The sequence below is a fragment of the Scylla paramamosain genome, chromosome 34 (genome assembly GCF_035594125.1).
Source record: "Scylla paramamosain isolate STU-SP2022 chromosome 34, ASM3559412v1, whole genome shotgun sequence".
Classification (NCBI taxonomy): Eukaryota; Metazoa; Arthropoda; class Malacostraca; order Decapoda; family Portunidae; genus Scylla; species Scylla paramamosain.
In genome coordinates, this window is record NC_087184.1 from 10,448,365 (window position 1) to 10,468,835 (window position 20,471).

The 20,471-nt window shown below is 38.1% G+C and overlaps 1 protein-coding gene across 1 annotated transcript; it reads right to left on the bottom strand.

Moving 5' to 3' along the window:
- Positions 1–891: 891 nt before the first annotated feature.
- LOC135090150 (phosphoribosyl pyrophosphate synthase-associated protein 2-like) lies at positions 892–20,131 on the bottom strand. Its single transcript, XM_063986548.1, is given in 11 exon segments — positions 892–4,466; positions 5,107–5,253; positions 6,291–6,478; positions 10,567–10,654; positions 11,230–11,351; positions 11,921–12,020; positions 12,022–12,054; positions 12,056–12,098; positions 14,350–14,472; positions 18,548–18,669; positions 19,973–20,131. Coding segments are annotated over 10 exon segments (1,083 nt in total). The 5' UTR covers positions 18,628–18,669; positions 19,973–20,131; the 3' UTR covers positions 892–4,307.
- Positions 20,132–20,471: the final 340 nt, after the last annotated feature.

Sequence of the window (20,471 nt, forward strand, 5' to 3'; positions counted from 1 at the left end):
GCAGAATTCTCCTTTGCATAAATGAAACCGTATAAAACGAAAATGCCATGCTTACTTAGGTACTGCGAATAGAACCAAAAGAATATGTTACTACGCTGTGAACTCCGCGTCCCCCAACCCCAACGCAAGTTTTAGACACGTGTGCCCTTGCTCGCTGGGCCGCGGGGAGGAGCAGGGAAGGACAGAGGGAGAGGGGGAATGGAGGAGCAGCGGAGGAGAGGGGGGAGGGGGTACGGAGGAGCAGCAGAGGAACGAGGGGAAGGGGGCATGAATGAGGGAGGAGCACGAGGAGGGGCGAGTGGTGGTAGAGTGGAACGGGGACAGTGTTGTGCTAAGTGAGGACGGGACACTGGCGGCGTTGGGTGAAGGTTGTGTGTGTGTGTGTGTGTGTGTGTGTGTGTGTGTGTGTGTGTGTGTGTAAGATTTTTTTTTTCTTTAGCATTCCTTTAGAATAACTGATAAGTTTCGATTTCGCTATTATTTTGTATATGTTAAAATTGCTTTTTTTTTTTTTTTTTTTTTTCTCTCTGGTCGATAAACTAACAAACCAACTGGGTACTATCTTTTTTTCTCTTTTTGCAGAGGAGTTCTCTATAGATCTTCATGTGTCTGTCTGTCTGTCTGTGTGTGTGTGTGTGTGTGTGTGTGTGTGTGTGTGTGTGTGTGTGAAAGCTGTGTGGGTGGGTGCCTGCGTTGGTCTTGCATACTGAGTGTGTGTGTGTGTGTGTGTGTGTGTGTGTGTGTGTGTGTGTGTGATTAGCGGCATGCCAGTTGTTAACATAACTAACAGCAACTTGACACCAATTTGTCTAAATCCTTAACTTGTGGCAGTAAGAAAGGTCCCTCTCACAACAGTCAAGGATAAAATACGTGGAACTGAAAACCGTCTCATATAATATAAATTCGTTATATATTTACACATAATTATACATTTCGGAATAGCACAAAGCATAAAAAACTCAAATTACATCATGTTATTCCTAGCGTACAACGATGGCTTTGAATTATGTATATGTATTGTCACAAGATATTATTTTTAGAAGTTCATATATTTCATAGCAACTCTCTCTCTCTCTCTCTCTCTCTCTCAAGAAAAATCTTGGACCTCTATACCTATATTCCTACAAATAATAATAATAATAATAATAATAATAATAATAATAATAATAATAATAATAATAAGGGAAACAGATCACACAAACAATAAAAATAATAAATAAATAAACATGAAAAGGCCTGAACGCACGGTAAACTAAAAGAAAACAGGGACGCTGCAACGAACAGAAAACGAAAGAGGACAAACGCCTTGTATGTATGTAATTTGAAGTCTTGAGGAAGTGGGGCTAGGGTGTCGAGTCTAATAACATGAGAGGCTTCGAGAGGCACGGGTGGATGGCGAGGAGCAGGGGTAAAAGTCTGAGGCGAGGGTATGGTCATGTTCTAAAGCCAGCCAGTAGAGCAGAGTACATTTGGCGATGCGTGTCGACTCTCACATGACCACCGCGACCTCGCCATAGAGTTGAGAGCGTTGTTGGAAAGGTTAGCTGAAAGATCAAGGCGCGAAGGCTGGCCTGGACTGTATTGAGTTGGGTTCGGTTAAGTTGCGTTGCGAGGAAAGATTGTGGTGGATTTTAAAGTTACAAACGAAAGGTTACAAAAATTTTCCTAAATACATCGGAATTTGTGATAAATGCGATATTTTGTGGGCTTAGCACAAAGATCAAGGCGCGGGGACTGGATTGGGTTGGAGAGACTGGTACAATCTAAAATTACGAACGAAATATTTGGTTGCACACAAAGGTCTTGCAAAAATTCTTTTCAGCACATCGAAATCTCTGATGAATGTATTATTTTGTAAGGTTTGCACAAAGACAAAGGCGCGGGGAATGAGCTGGGTTGGGATACACGGAGACAGGTATATTAAAATATAAAAAATCTACCAGTCTATATAACAAGCAGGCAATCTCACACGGGGTAAGCCAGACAAAGCAACACACACACACACACACACACACACACACACACACACACACACACACACACTTAGCCCCGTCGGTCCCAGGTTGGAAGAAGAAAAAAAAATGTTATACACATGTACAAGTGTTTAAAGTCTTACAGTCCCATAACATATGCCTTACTACGAAACCAGAATGAGTGAAAAAAAATGTGTAAATGCGAATTCAGATAAAAATATGACTAAATGCTAAATTAAACACAAGTAAAATTATTAATAAATCTTATGGATATATAATAAATGTTTAACCAGAACACGAAAACATGATTCGCAAAAATAATACCATGACATAGAAGATCACTGACATATTTACACTGACATATTTAAAGACAATAGAACCACAAACAAATGTATAATAGTTACTGCATAACTAGCTCCTGGATACTGAACACATCGCTCGCTACATTGAACAATTCCTGAATGCAAGACCTCGCAGGCAAGCTGTGATCACTTATGGCTACACTGGCAGCAGCAAGAGGAGTACAGGAGTTTTTGTTGGCGAAGGCAACACCAGTAGAAGTAGTAGTAGTAGTAGTAGTAGTAGTAGTAGTAGTAGTAGTAGTAGTAGTAGTGGTAGTTAGTAGTAGCAGTAGTTAGTAGTAGTAGTAGTAGTATAGTAGTAGTAGTAGTAGTAGTAGTAGTAGTAGTAGTAGTAGTAGTAGTAGTGTTAGCAATAGTAGTGTTAGTAGTAGTAGTAGTAGTAGTAGTAGTAGTAGTAGTAGTAGTATAGTAGTAGTAGTAGTAGTAGTAGTAGTAGTAGTAGTAACAGCAGTAGTGGTAGTAGTAGTATGAGAGAGACAATGGTTAGTGGATCACAACAATTACTGGTAATTCTTCATAACAGTTACCTCTATCTTAAATCTACATATATATATATATATATATATATATATATATATATATATATATATATATATATATATATATATATATATATATATATATATATATATATATTCTTTCTGTAAAATATTAACCTCTTCATCCATTAATTATATGACTTCCCATATTCCTTACACAGCTACTATTTTGAAAAAAAGTATCAAGTAAATTCATGTAAAATCATTTATTTAACCCACTTTTTTGCAATATATGTATATAAATTGCATAAAATATAATTTCTATTTATTCTTATATGTACCTGAAGATATGTTTAGGAATAACAAAATACCATCTCTAAAGGTAAAGGTTAAGAGGGATACTCTATAATGTGCATTCCCTTACCACTCGCAAATGAAAATCCTTAACCTCAGAACACAGAATTAACTGTGATGCTAACTTGCGACAAATTTTATCCCCAAGTTTCTCTGACAAGTATGTCTATCTATCTATCTATATACCAGGCTGGCAATCCCATACAGAGTGGCTCAGACAAGGACAAATAAGTGCCTGACATACATCTGATGCTTATTCCTTTGAGCTCCCTTTTCCTCAATCTCCTGATTCTTTTATTTTTTTCAATTATTATCCCTATAACTTAAAATATAGTCCACACATCTCTTGTCCTTTCAATGTTAAAATCTGTTATATTCTGCACTTTTTTTAATTTTATGATAAACTTTTACCTTTTTTAAGACCAATTCCTTGTTAGTTCCCCACATTCACTTTTGTCACTTTCTTAATGTACTGATAGCTTTTGTTCAATCTTCAAGTGCCTTTTCATTCTTCCAGTAAACTACAGTCCTCCTCCACATTTCAGCAGTTCACTTATAACGCCATCTGTGCCAGGTGCTTTTCAATATTTGATTTTAAAAGCTTCTATAACTCCCTTCCATAATCACCCTCCTTAGACAACCATTCACTGGGCCACTCAAGCCAAGATCTGTTGATCCACCCTCTCATACACAAACCACTACACAGCAGAGGCACTGCATACATATGTAGGAGTGCTACAGATATTTGAGGATATGGGGAGAATCAGCATATCTTGGTTATTGGCTATATACAAAATGGCAGCACAATGCTCTGCCTGAATATGGATACGTACTTGTTTCCCATGTTTTATAAAGTATTCTTCATCAATGAGAAAAGATTTTGCAGTCTTAAGGCAAACCTAGGTTGATGCACTTTCTTAGAAATATGCAAAAACAGTTGTGTATACAATGAATCATTTCCTAAGCCCCCAATGACAAATAAAACACAAAGCTACCATAGAATTATATAAAAATTCTGTTATATAGTAGTTATCAAATAAAAAGTTAAATTTCAGTGTTACTTCTCCACCTGTCCAACTAAGCAATGTCAGAAGCTTACCTCCATTACACCCACCTAACAAGAATCTGTCAGTAGGTACTTAATCTTCTAAGGTAACATTGCGGAACAAGTAACTCATGCTCTCGTTGTTGTGGATGCGGCGGATGGACTCTGCTAGGAGGATGCTAATGTCAACAGTCTTGATCTTGTGGCACTGCATCTTCTGGATCTCGTGTGGCACAGTGTTTGTCACCACCACCTGCAGGTTTGGAAAGTTATGATATGAGTGACAGATCAACGATATTCTTTGGTGTCTCTTGTTGGCTGACAATGGAAAGGAACAGTCTCATGGACTACTATACTACACCCGAGAAGTCCAAGCACAGTATAGCTGACCACATGTGTGTGTCTTAAATTTCAGAATACTATGCTGGGACTTGCAACTAAATTCACATGTATTCAATACCACTACAAATACAAAAAAAGAACACAGAACATCAAATATGATAACTTTTCTGTTCATATATCTACATTTAACATTAGATGATGGCCATGACATGAGGTATACATTAATTTTTGTCCTTGTATTTTGCTCTCTCATAGTCTGTTCTCATTCTCTCTTTCTCTCATTCCTCTAATTTTCTCTAATACTTTGTCTTATTTTACAAGTAGTATTCCATATTCCCCTACTTCATCTCTTACATTCACATACACTCTTAGAGCCATCTCACTTTCTGCCATTCTTGTTTTTCTACCATGGTTTCTGCCAGGGTGAGTTTCTGGAGGGAATATGTCATCAAGAACCATAAAATAGGGAAATAAGAAGCTCTCAATCAATTTTATACCCAAGAACTGTCAAGTACATCCCACAGTAGTTCAGCATAACCTTGCCCTCATACCTCATCAATTGGGGAGTCATCAATGAGCCGTGGGGCATCTGAGGAGAGGAGTCCATGGGTGGCCATGACATAGATCTTGTAAGCACCACGATCCTTCAGCACCTCTGCTGCCGCCACGAAGGAAGCCACGTCATCAATCATGTCATCCTGTAACAACGTAAAATGGGCATTACAAAGTACCATCAAATACATATACTGCATTTTTTCCAACCCATCTATCACAATTGTATAAGTGGAAAAGGGATCTTTCCATTTCTGATATTTTACCTAAAAATCTTTGCTTGATCCACTGTACTGTTTTTTCTTACTAGATCAATTTCTAGAACAACTCAAGACAAGGATTGTGCCAAAGCCATTCAACAAGACTGGAATGAAAAGGAACAAATAGATATCAACCCTCACTGATGACTGTAACAACTACTAATGGAGAAAATAATCTACAACTTTCACTGTATGCAAGGAATTAAGATAATATAAACCAAACAGGATGCTTGAAATGACAGCCTTATTATCTAGGCTTGATGTTGTCACTATCATCCTAATATGTTTCCCAGCTTGCCTCTTCTGAAGTGGTTGGATGGTATCCTTTAAAACTATCACAGCCACAGTTAGGATATATAGTGTCTAGATATTGACTGGCCAACCCTTGATTTCTCTTGGTGAAGGTCTAGCCCTTCAACATCAACTGCATCGTCCTACCAGAACAAAAAAATACAATGATAGAAAATACTGGATGGTTGGCTAATTCAGATACAGCAAAGCAAAACTAAGAACAAACAAGCAAAATTCATGGAGTAAAATCACCTAGAAAAATTTTCCATCTTATATTTAATAGACTGAAGTGAATGGGCACAGACTACATCTTCACGTAGTGAGTTCCAAAGGCCAACAATCGAAGTAGAGAAAAACCAAAATACAAGTCAACATACCACCACGATAGCAATTTTCTACCTTACATGTAAAAGACTAAAGTGAACAGGCACAAGCTACATCTTCAGGTAGCAAATTCCAAAGGCCAACAATCCAAACAGAGAAAAACTGTGATTCAAGCCAACATACCACCATGACAGCAATTTTCCCACCTTAAATTTAAATAATGAACAGGCACAGACTACATCTTCAGGCAGTGAATTCCAAAGGCCAGCAATCCAAACAAAGAAAAACTGTGATTCATGTCAACATACCACCATGATAGCAATGCGGCCTCCAACATCTCCCACTACATTGATAGGGGGCTTCTCCTTTGCAGCAAGAGCAGGCACACCAACGCCCACATCCATGATACGGGAATGCTCCACAAGAGGTGGGGAGTTGCGGCCGTCTGCTTGTTCATCCTCATTGGTTTTCTGTTCGCCATGAATGACTGCAATGCCTACAACCCATGAAAGGTGGATTAGGATGATGGAAGGTACAGAGGGTGATGCACAAATGTGGGTGTGAATGTGTACAAAAAGATCAGTGTTTAGCCATGACAGTGGAAGACCTGCTTGTGATGATAGTAGTCAAGGAGAGCAGTTGAGAGCAGAAAGTAATGGTATTTTAGTGTTGTATAAATTTACTGCTTATTGTGAGTAAATGATGTGTTCAAAATAAATATCCTGAGAGAGAGAGAGAGAGAGAGAGAGAGAGAGAGAGAGAGAGAGAGAGAGAGAGAGAGAGAGAGAGAGAGAGAGAGAGAGAGAGAGAGAGAGAGAGAGAGAGAGAGAGAGAGAGAGAGAGAGAGAGAGAGAGAGAGAGAGAGAGAGAGAGAGAGAGAGAGAGAGAGAGAGAGAGAGAGAGAGAGAGAGAGAGAGAGAGAGAGAGAGAGAGAGAGAGAGAGAGAGAGAGAGAGAGAGAGAGAGAGAGAGAGAGAGAGAGAGAGAGAGAAAACAGATACATACATAATAAAATGTAAATACCAAGTGAGTTTTCTATGAACAACAACTTTAAGATTCTGGCTCTCATTTTTTCATGAAGACACAATAATTCAACATTATAAATAGTACAGTACACAAACACTGCTGGCAATATGTACCTATGTAGTAGTACAGATGGCAACATGACACTACTGAGTATGGCCAAGAAGCTACTAGGCTACAGCAGTATAGGGTGTTAGAAGGTGAAATGACAAGTGTTCCTAACAGCAGAAGCTTATAACAACTGGAACACAATATCCAGTGTGGCAAAGGTGCTTCAGACTGTGTCCCAGGCACCTCAATCTAAGAGGACAGTGGCACAGAAATATTGCCCTAGTAGTCTGGTGTCTTTTAGGTCCCTGTTTACATGAGGCAATGGTAGATGTGCATTAGCAGACACAGTGACCATGCATGAGGGTGTGCACATGTCTTCACCCTCATACAATGTTATTGTCTCTGTTAATGTGTGTGAAGAAATGCAGCCTTGTGTGAACAGGGTATAAAAGGTGTATAATTTTCAAGTAATTCAAGTATCAAGTTAGGGTTAGAACATTTATTTTCTCTACAGTACTCTTTAACTTCCACTCATTGTTATTTTCTCCATTTTCCACCTAGAATTCAGTCTAAACATTTCTTTGAAACATGAAAAGCAACATACAAGTATTTATAAACCTCATCTTGTTTGCCCTCTGAAAAGTGAACAAGGTGAGGTTTATAAAAACAAATACAAACTGTCTTACAAAATCAGTTCTCTAGCCTTCCATGAAATAATCAATGTACCATCCTACTTGACAAAGCTCAACTTCAACATTAACAACTTTTTTCACCTATCACAGTAAACTCCTAAATCAAGCATATGCCACACTAGGATGCAGGAAGGATACTGGAGTGTCTCAGAACAGCACAGAACAAAGTTGGCTGATAATTTTATAAAGCTAACATGATTTCATTTCCTATTGCTAACTCAGTAGTTGACATGCAAGATGAACCAGGACAGTCAACAGTAGTAAGATAAAGGCTTGGGCTGTGGGCCACAGAGATTTAACAGTAATGACAGGCACAAGCATTCATCTGTACACCAGGCATTTCTGTGAGCCACAAGACCAAGCCTCTAACAGTTGCTGGAGTAACTAAACACTAGAAATAGCTGCAGCATCAAAAACATCTGGTGCCCAAAATCTCTCTAAAGAAACATGTTACATACTCACCATTTCCTACAGAATGACGGGGAGAGCAGGAGAGATGGATTAGGGATTTTTTAGCATCATTAAGCAGCTAATATATCTATTATTATTTTTAGCATGAGACTGCAAGAATAAACTCAGACTGGTAAGAGTTAGATAAGCATTTCAGGTTCTGTTGCTGTTAATGCTGTTGGTGCTGCATTAATTCATCCAGAGCTTGACCAAGGTTAAAACTTGTCTTGTTACACTCTCAAAAGATAAAGGCAACTAAAGATATTGTCTCAGACAAATTATCTTACTAGGTCCACTGGTTGAATCCTTCCATTTTCAGTAGTTCCTCCTTTCATTTATTTATTTAATTTCTCTGTAATTATGAACCTACAATGAGGCAAGATTTGGTCATCTCAGCTACCTTGTTTTAATGTATGTATGTATGTATGTATGTATGTATGTATGTATGTATGAATGTATGTATCTATATGTATGTATGTATGTATCTATATCTATCTATCTATCTATCTATCTATCTATCTATCTATCTATCTATCTATCTATTATATATATATATATATATATATATATATATATATATATATATATATATATATATATATATATATATACCTTGATTGATTTTATCTATTTTCTTCTTTCCTGAACAAATATATGGCTTCCAGTAAAATCTTTTGAGATAAGTTCACCATCTCACATTGGGAATACATAAATACTGTGCACATCACAACACAGGTCTTGAAGAAAAGACTACAGGTAATGTGAGGAATAAGAGTTTGTGTTATGAAAATTAGCTGTCCAAAACATTACATCACACAAAATATGAACATATTTGCTAAGAATATTTATTTCCATGAAAGAAAACTAACAAATGAATGAAAACATAAATAACTTGCAGCAAATAACTGAATGGACTATCAATACCATCATTTTTAAAGGGAAGCTCCTTGTTTGGTAGTCAGTTTTAGTTGCCTGGTGACATGTCCCATGGTTGCACAACAAACCACAGTTCTCAGGTCCATATCCCATCTTTTTCAGTTTACCTATTAAATCTCTGCTTTTTCGACCTCACCTAACCATTCCTTCACTGTGTCCACATGGCCAAAGAAACAGATCATAAATAACCAAATTAAAATTCCTTTGAGAGAAATCACCTCTTTCAAGATTACTTTCAACAGTTCACATTCTTACCTGGTGTTTTCTCAGTATTACTCATGAGTATATTCTTACCTTGCATTGTGTACCACGTACCAGACTATCACATACTGTATGTAATGATGAATTAAAGGGATAAGAGATAAGTGTGAGATAAAACAAAGTCAATTATAATGCTAATGTGCCCATCAATCATCTCAATCCTCCTCCTCAGTATGAATATGTACACATGACTATGGCACCTGCAACATGTCACCTACTCAGCCTGTGCTTCACTTTTGCAAGCCAACTATCAACATTCTCTAAGGCTGTAAAAATATGCTAGTATACTGTCTATTGTCTCCTACAGTACACTGGGTGATCCATGCAGACTATACTGTACTATGTAACTGCAACAATGGGTGTGCTGCCAGTCAGATGACTGCTGAAGCTAGGTAGAAAACATACCAAGCAGCAGATCCAGAACTGAACATGGCAGTATGTCTCAGAAGAATTTGCTGAACAGACTGAACAGAGGCAGGCAGTGGTGTGATGCTGGTGGTTGACAGCTTGTGTAAACAAAGATACATGTTCCAAGACAGCACACTACCAGTACTCTGGTTTGCTGTTGTTTGCTATTTCTTGTCTCTTCCAGATATAGAAAATCATACAAGACAATATGGTAGGTGCATAATACAGTTTTGAATGTTTAACTCAAAAAACGACAAATAATTAAATAATAAATATTGCCTTGGAAAGGCTCATTATTTACAGATTAGTGATCATCACAACAATATTGCAAATAACCAGGGAAATCAGCTACTACTATCTTGAGTATCCTAATTTATAAGCTGATTATTGTCTCCTTGGCAGAATGTTTGCCTCAGTACAATGGTGTATGAGTAAATCCAAGTGGACACATGGTATTTACAGCTTGCCTTTACATTTTATATTATGTTGTGTGTCCAGTACATTTAAACACAAAAATTGTTGCATCTTATATCTTGCAAGTGTTGTGTCTTGTTCATTTCAATCTCACAAAAAAACAAGATTTCCACATACTGCAATAACTCACTGCAACGTTCCTTGTATAGTACCTTCAAGTGACTTAAGCTTGCCCTGCCATAAATAGGTAAAAAGTGCCTTGTATAATGTATCTCCACTACAATGTTGCTCACTTGTTTGTCATGCAGTGAAGGGTGTCAACATGAGCATAATACAGAGAACCAACTCACCTAGCCTTAGACGTTCAGCATAGGAGGTGGCCTTCTTAGCAGAGCCGGGGTCCCGTGCCACGATCACTGCATTGCGGTAGTCTGGGATCTACAAGTAAAAGAACTGGCTTGCTAATGGAACACAGTACAATACATAAAACTAACCTAGAGAACCATGTCACTCGTGAGCTATCATTACTATTTTTTTTAATATTCAGAGTGCACAGCAGATGGCACTGATATTACACAACAAATGCATATAAAACACAGAACAGATAAAAAAACAATGAGACAAAAAGGTTCATTCTGTAAACAATGATCCATGTAATACTGCCCCATAGTCCACCATCTCCAAACAATGTAAAGTTCTGTATTGTCAACCAGTCAACATCACACACTTCCCCTGACAAGCCTGACTTTGAACGTAACGACCATAAAAATTATGTATCTCAGGCATGGGCTGGACAATGCAGAGAGAGAGAGAGAGAGAGAGAGAGAGAGAGAAGAGAGAGAGAGAGAGAGAGAGAGAGAGAGAGAGAGGAGAGAGACGAGAGAGAGAGAGAGAGAGAGAAGAGAGAGAGAGAGAGAGAGAGAGAGAGAGAGAGAGAGAGAGAGAGAGAGAGAGAGAGAGAGAGAGAGAGAGAGAGAGAGTGTGTGTGTGTGTGTGTGTGTTTGATGCCTTACGCTCTCCTGGATGTACTGCAGAAGGAAGGGTGAGGCTCGCAGGTTGTCAACAGGACACTCAAAGAAGCCCTGGATTTCCTTTTGGTGCAGGTCCATGGTGATGATGTGCGTCATGCCAGCCTCTGTCTGTGGGATATGCACAGGAAATGAGCATTACAAAGAAGGTACAACTGGATGTCAAATGAGGTCTTCTTTCCTGCTTAAATCCCTTTTTCTGGATCGCTATTTCCTCTGAGGCTTTTTCAAATGTTTCTCTCTTGAGACATTCTTTCATCTAATCCTTTGATATCATATTAGATAACACTTCAAACCTCAAGTATATGCAAAGAAATACAACATATCCTGTACAAACTAACTGGAAAAGAGAGAAAGACACAATTCAGATGATGAAAATACTTATAACAGATATATAAAACTAAACTTTGGGTGTGAAATTAACTGAATAGCAAAAATATGATTCAACTCAATGGTATTACTAATGTGCCATAACTGACAGTAACAAATTTCAACTTACAACATAAATTATACAACCTGAGTGACCAGGCAAGAAGACAGAGAAAGAGGAAAGTGAGTAACAGGACTAAAATATATGAGCAAATCATATATTAAGCCACATATAGGACTAAATTTAACAGAGCAAATGTTCAGGAGTTCACAATAGGGTACTAGTATGCACAGAGAGACAGAAAACTGTTTAACTCACACATCATCTTAGCAAGCAGCTTGGAGACAATGCTGCCTCGCTTCCTCATCTTGCTCTGTTTGCAGTAGGGTAGGTACGGAATGACTCCCCACAATGTTGCGGGCTGAGGAAGTCTTGCAGGCAATAGGCCATGATCAACAGCTCCATAATGTTGTTGTTGACGTCCCTGCAGCATTGATGGCAATTCAGCATCAACATAGTGAACTAAATGTTAGCATTAGATTTCATGGAAACGAGTCATACTGAGGTGTATTTCATATTTCACACTATAATTATACAGAAGTAATTCTCTATGCTTAAAAAAAATTAAAAATAAATAAATAAATAACTTGAGAAAAAAATCTCTTTTGGGTAATTTTTGTGTGCATTGTGTAATGTAATAAAAGGTTTAATAATGTCTGAAATGCTCTGAAACCTACATTCAAACTAAGAAATGAGCAGTATGTGGACAATATGTGGGATGTGAAAGGTGACAGAAGCATAATTCACTACTTTTAATAATATGTATGAATTTCATGAATGTGAAGAAAAATAAGATAAGGAGCCAAGGCAAAAGTGACATGATGTCAACAAACTAAGAATACTTTGAACATTGGTTATGTACATTATTACTACAATAGAAATACAGAGGTGAATTATGACTAGGAATTAAAATGTTAAGACCATTGACATGAGGGGAGGGTGTGTAGGAAGGCACAGTGCTGCCGTACTGCAGCCAGCCAAGGTATGGACAAAATAAGCTGACGTCATCACAGACTACTGGAATTTTGATGAAGGAAAAATACTTTGAAAGTTTTCTTTTCTTTTCACATCATAGGTTGGACTGTGGACAACAGTCACGAGTCATTCACACGAGTGTAATGATGAAGTAACAGACCGGTTTCTGCTACTTTATTATCAACATCCTGGCTTGAGTGTTTCCTATGTTTACTGCTTATGGCACATCTTCTGTCTACAGCTTGTATTGTCTTATCACACATTAACTGTCCCTAACAATATGATATGTATTCTGCATTTTAGAGTGGAAACCTCTATTAATGAGACACATTTGCAAGTTTAAATGACAATTTACTATATATTATAGAAACAAAATTTCCTGGTGATTGAAGGTTTAAACACTTCATATTCAACTTTCATTATAGTTACTACATATCCTGGAATCATAAACATCTTTGTGTACAGGGAAAATTTAGCAAAACTATTTAATGGGCAAAATATTAAAAAAAGAGCATGCTGCAAGTCAGTCTGGAGTAAGTAGGTATACTTCAAGCATGTCAACTAGAAAGATAAATGTGGTACATTACACTCTTGCCTACAGTGTAAGTTTACTCCTATACATCACACACCTGCCTACAGTGTAAGTTTACTCATATATATCACACACTTGTCTACAGTGTAAGTTTACCTCCTATCCTGAGGCAGCTCACAGCCAAGAGAACCTGGGTTTCAATCTTGGCCCAGGGAGGAGACAGTGTGAGCTTTGTCGTCTTCCACACTGTGGCCCCACCGATGAGCTCCCCATAAGCCAGCATAGTGTGGTATTTAGCTTATACTAGTGAAAAAGTAGCAAAAGCATGTTTCTGTCATGTCACTTAAATTTATAAGCATAGTTAGTAGACATATATCTCAATGCTATAAGATGAGTCTTGCTCATTCCTAACATGAGAAGGACTGACCCAAAATTTAGGTAGGATGGAGAAAAGTCCTAAGATCTAAAGAGATCATGGTAAAGTATAAACAGTATGACAGGCACCTTACCTCTTTATATAGCAGCAGAAGATAAAGGATAATGGATAAGTTAGCAGTGCTAGGCAGTGGCTACCACATGGTATACTTGCACCTAGTGACCATATACAGGGGATCCTTGAGTTACAACAGAGTTCTGTTCCTATGCCACTTCGTAAACCAATTTTTGGCATAGCCACATCGTAAACCAATTTTTGGCATAGATCAGAACCAGCCTAAGTAAGCTCCTACACCATGTCACTCAACTGTGCTAATGCTATAGTACTGTAAAGTCATAATCTAGGGCATAAAAACATCTGTAAAAAAAACACATGGAGGGCATACAATAAATTAAAAGTAATTAAATAAATCATTAACAAAAATAAAAATTCAGCAAAGGGAAATGTACAGAGACAAGCACTGCCAGCGTCAATAATCATGACATGGCGGAAGTTGAGACTGTTATAAACTGAGGACTTCCCTGTACTCCATGACTGAGTGAAAGGAGGTGATCCACACACAACACTCCTCAATGAAGCCTTAATGCTAAGTACTTACTGAACTTACCCACCTGCCATGTCACACCTTCCTCACACCTGGACTAGCTCCGAGATCACCTGAAGACTGGCACAGCAAGTTATGCTAGCTATGTGGGTCGACACAGAATGACCTCCAACTCTCCTATGTCTTACTTGGGATTGGCTGTTTGTATGAGGTAAACGCTCTTCTCTCTCACAGACTCCATGATCTCAACACTTGTCTCTCGGTTGGCCATTTCCTTCACCTCCGCCCTCCCTACTGGCGCCTCTAGCCGGCTGTAATGATGCCGCACACACAAATAAAACTGGTCAAGGCTTTCTACACAAAGCTTGGGCAATTTACGAATGCTTATGCCAATTCCATGGTTGCCCTTGATGTTCTTTTACCACCATCATATATGTTAACAGTTGGATATTTTCCAATGTTTATTTTTATATGATCATGGAAATGAGTTAGGCAATTTTTGTGGTAAGTTATGAAAGCAATCATGGAATTAGCAAAAATCTTCACCTGCTGCTTGCTGAGAAGTAGAGTGTTAAGGGAAATGATGGAGGAAACAAGTGAGTGCGTGCAAGGAAGCTGCAGTCGCGGCCAGCATTGTGTCACCTCCACACATTACAAAGCCAGACAGGCGACTGGGAGATTAAAGGAAATAAAATACAAATTATTTTAAGGGAAGGGCTGCATACACTACACAGCCAACTCTATCTTGGGAACTACTGAAGCTGGATGCTGGATTGATTCCTGAAAGATGAAATTTCTAGCACTGCACTGGTCTGCTCAACTGAACTGTATGAAACTGGATTAAGCATTATATAAAAGAATAAGCATAATTCTGAGCACAATACTGCAAGGAAATACAATGAGAACATATGGTAATTATTTCAATCAACAAAAGTTAATCTTCATAAATATATCAACATATAATTGGCACAAAATATTATTCTCTAAATATCCTATATAAACATGACCCCAAAGTCTGAAATTTTCAAATCAAGCAGTTCACACTTTTGTATCTGTTGCAAATTACTGGAAATTCAATACAAGATATGTAATGTAATTCTGAATTGTACTAAGCACTGTGCAAAAATGTGTCCTATCTTTCCTATAGTGGAGAGAGAGAGAGAGAGAGAGAGAGAGAGAGGAGAGAGAGAGAGAGAGAGAGAGAGAGATGAGAGAGAGAGAGAGAGAGGAGAGAGAGAGGAGGAGAGAAGAGAGAGAGAGAGAGAGAGAGAGGAGAGAGAGAGAGAGAGAGTGAGAGGAGAGAGAGAGAGAGGAATCCTTAAAAACATATTTTGGCTTAAGATATGAATCATATAATGTATCATAGCAACAATATATCATGCTAAACATATTAAATCAACCATTCACTCGGTCAGCCCTGGTACTTACAAGCCACAAATCAGCTACGACTCATACACCAAACTGAGGCTAAAATACAACCGCATTTAGATAAACAACTTCTAAACAAAGCTGAACACTCCTCTTTAAGTAGGTTAATATAGAAATTAACTCATAGCCTCTCACGCAATATATATATATATATATATATATATAAATATATTATATATATAATATATATATATATATATATAATATATATATATATATATATATATAAACCTGTTGAGGAATGGTTTGTGGCATAGGAACAGCTTTATCTGAAAATGGCACTAAATATGAATGTGTTAATACTACGTGTAAATGTAGCCTACTACCTTCTGGTATATGTTAGGCAATATATAAATATGTAATGAAAAACAAAAATAATATATGTGATCCTACTATAAATTTCCTTAAACTATTCCATGAGTAAGCTTTTTTTTTTTTTTATGTGTGTGTGTGTGTGTGTGTGTGTGTGTGTGTTGCCAGTAAAGGAAATGAGGCATGACATCACGCCCAGGTCTACACTACACAGCATGCCCACACACAAGAACATCTGAGATAAATTATCATTTGAAGCAAATAGAATTACAGATATTGGGTTTGAATACCACTAATGCTCCATAAGTGTTCTTTCTTATACTGTAAACTGCAGTTAGAAAACAATTCAAAGTATTTTCCATTATGCTGTCAGACTTGTGTATTAACAGATCTAATATCAAATGCAGAAAAAAAACACAATGAACTGATGAGATGAGGTGAAGTGGTCAAGGAGTCTAAGTTTTGAAGCTTTGTAGTGAAGCTGCATGTTATCAGACCTACAAACCAACACAAAAATCCACTGAGATACAAATCAAGTGAACAAACAAATCATAATAAATCCTGTAAGTGTACCAATCACTGAGTCAAGCATTGTGTCCAGTTCTGACTCACTTTGTACCCGTCTGGAGAATAAATGCATCTCGCCCTCTTACTGAGTCATCAATCTCCACCATAGTTTCTCGGTTGCTGCTGTGGTAGGCAGACACGTTGCCTAGAGGCTTACCAAGGCGACTGAATGAGAAAAGTCAGTCGCTGGTAAATGAGTGACTACAAAGAATAATGGTTAACTGTATTAGAGAACTCCCTATTACCTAACTTACTTGGAGCCATGTCATATCTGCCACTGATGGGAAGTGTGCCTCTCAAATAAGGATGAGGACCCTTTTATGACACATCTGTCTGTCACTCGTCACACTAATACCCAAATGATGACATACACTTAATTACAAACTGAAAACTAAAGGCTCTGTGTCACACTGGCACTTTTTCCATCGATTAATGTGATTTCCGTCAATTTTTTATTGTTCCGCATGAACTTATCGCGCGAATTTGTCAGACGATCAGGATCGTTTTCCGCCTGCAAATTTCCACCTTTGTTTACATTTCCAAGACCAAGACCGAGACTTTCTGCGTGGTTTCAACCTGTCTCACAGAGCGTTATTACCACCTCTACGCTTCATCCTGGAAGGAAAACCACATCCAAACTGGACACACCTTTCAGAGGAGTTCCTTTGTGGAAAGCATAAGGGAGCCATAAGTGCCTCTGGAACCACAAGGATGAATCTTATATGAAGAAAGGCCTGAAAAGAGCGGCTTACAACACAATCACCAGTGGCCCCCAATACTGTGTCTCACAATACACAGTACTAGTTTCAGAGCAGCGTATCTTTGCCGCAGTGTGTACTCCATGTTTGTTTACACTCCTTGGTCTGTGCTGACGGAAAGTTTCAGATGAAGCACCGTTTGTGTGTGACAGGCTGCAGCCAAGATATTGACGATTTTCAGAAAAACAACGGAAAAAGTTGACGGGAAAAAAGTGCGTGTGACACCGCCTTTAGAGTAGATATGACTTGTACTGCATAAAAATAACTTTCAAATTAAAACTCAATGACCTTACGACATTATTTAATTCTAGATAGTCATTATTTAAAATATCAGTGAAGCAGTTTACTTAAAAAATGTTGTAATTATAACTAATTATAAGAGAACAATGAGTAGCTGAAACATTCTGTAGGGTAAACTTTATCATAAATCATAGGAAATCCTGTCAGGGAGAGGTGATGGGGACATCCACAGATGCCAAAAGTCTGCATATTCTTGTTGTCTCCTTATACACTGCATAAAGAATTAATGTGCTGAGCAATGTTCACTGAAGGAAGAGCAAACCAAAGTAAAGGGGGGGGAGAGAGAGAGAGAGAGAGAGAGAGAGAGAGAGAGAGAGAGAGAGAGAGAGAGAGAGAGAGAGAGAGAGAGAGAGAGAGAGAGAGAGAGAGAGAGAGAGAGAGAGAGAGAGAGAGAGAGAGAGAGAGAGAGATGAGAGAGAGAGAGAGAGAGAGACTTGAGGCTGAAAATATGAACTTGCTCATTTTTCAATCAGTAATAAAATGATGAGATGTTAATCCTTAGGAACAAATTAACATGAGATAAATGTGACAAAACAACTAACATGATATATATATATATATATATATATATATATATATATATATATATATATATATATATATATATATAATATATATATATATATATATATATATATATATATATATATATACATATATATATATATGCACTTTTGTAGTCAATAGTATATATGTCAATTCCTTTTGCAGCAGCATGTTTTAGGTACAGGATAACCAAGAGCTGCACAGAGCCAGATATGTTGTTGTGAATGCAATACCCCAATCTGTCACTTGAATCCAAAATGCTTTCTACACATATATAAATACTGAGTAGTTTAGATCACCATCTTGGGATACTAAACATGTACTTCTTTCTCTTAAAATGCAAACTGGAGCACTAATCTTATGTTCTAATCTTTCCATATATTAAAGATATAATTCACAATCCCCTAATATTACAGACTCCGACAGGACAGGTGCAGATAAAGACTCAACACAAACATGAAATGGAGCTTCTCACCTGGCAATGAGGTTAGCCAACTCTGGGTGAGAATTCCCTGCCAGGATCACCATCTCCTTGCTGCCACGTGTGGTGTCCATGGTTCGGGTGAAGGGGATTCCTGAGGGTGGTAGCGTTCAAGCCTGCACAAGGAAAGTGTTATTAGTTGGAGATCAAGGTCATTGCTTACCCAATATCAATATCAATTCTTGTGTCCCTTCTTTAATATCCACTGCACTCTCTTTGTGTTTGATAAAGATGTGGATGAAGCTCTTGATTAAATCACAAATATGGATATCTATTTAATCATGTACGTGAGTCCCTCCTGGCTGGATCCCACTGCCTGCTGGTGTGAGTTGCCAACTATGCATTTCTGCTGCAGCATTGGCAAGATGGACAAGTGAGGCAGTCTGGCAGCACTATGACAGGAAGCTAATTTATATTGTATATATTGGGGGCAATAAATATCTGATTGTTATATTTATTTATTTATTTTTCCCACAATGCAACTCTCTCCCACCATTCTGTGCCAATGTAGGTGAGTGAGATACCCTTGCAACATAGTGGAACATTGTGGTATGTGGCTGTGTACATGACATGAGTGACAATGAATGCCAGTTGTGATGTGTATACAATACACATTAGGTGCCTATCATAATGCTGCCAGGCTGCCATGCTTGCCCAGTGTGGCAATACTGCAGTTGGCAACTCCCACCAGTGGGCTATGGGATCCAGAAAGGCTGGACCCACATTCTCCACAAGTGCTGGCAGGGACATGCTGCAGCTGCATGTGGCCTTGGCACTCATCTCCATCTCACTGGCCTTGTAGCCTGTGTGGCTGATGTCCCCTCCTCCAGGAGACTGGGCCACTGAGGCATCCAGGCCTCCACAGTTTAGCTTCACACTCATGGATTCATAGCCGGAGGTACAGGCCAATGCACTAAGGAGGGGCTGTGTTGCAGTGACTGCTTAGATTATATCAAAACCCAGTGCATTTCTACTCAATACAATCATATCCTTTATAACACTTTAAGTGCTAAACAAATACAATGAAATTGAATTATAAAAATAAATTTGGAGAAGACAATATCAAATACACTGGTTGCATATTTGGCACAAACTTGAAATAGCTACCTTAAAAAAATATACCTTTACCAATACAGAAAAAAATAAAAATAAAACTTTTGACACATGATACAAAAAAACACGAGGAGTACAATTGATAAATAATAATAATAACAAAAAAAACATAGAAAAGGAACACACAGACCCATGAACGAGGGTAAAATGCTAATCTTTTCCCAGATTCAGCACCTGAAGGCCTCCCGCACCATAACTCCCTTCTCTCGCCAAATAAAAGCATTGAAACAAATCTGACCTACGCCCGCCACACCCCTGCAGGTGGCGGGTGTTTGTGCTGGTGTAGATAGGTCTGACATGCATTACCTGGCAGGCTGAGGGCGAGATAAGTCACCTGTAGATGCGGCGTCAACCTCGGGAGGACTTCTCTACAGTATAAACGAATGAACCAAACACGGTCTCACTGCGCATCTCTGGCACTTGCGTCTTTTCAACAGAGTTTTATATCGTCTAAATCACCCTTATTTTATTTTCTCTAATGTTTTCATGAAATTATATATATCTTTTTCATTTTTGTTTTGTTTTGTATATTCAACTTTATTCATCTAGTTTGTATATTTTACTATTTTGTACACTTCTTCCTCTTCGTTTGCCATAGCAACAGTGGAACCCCGCTAGTAAGTTAAGAGAGAGAGAGAGAGAGAGAGAGAGAGAGAGAGAGAGAGAGAGTCAATTAAACTTTATAGTATTTAAATAGAATCCAGTACTAAGTTCGCATGCTCAAAGACGAATAGATGGATAGATATTAGACTAAAATTATTTGCATCAATGAACGATCATCAAACAAATATAGAAAACTGATTCT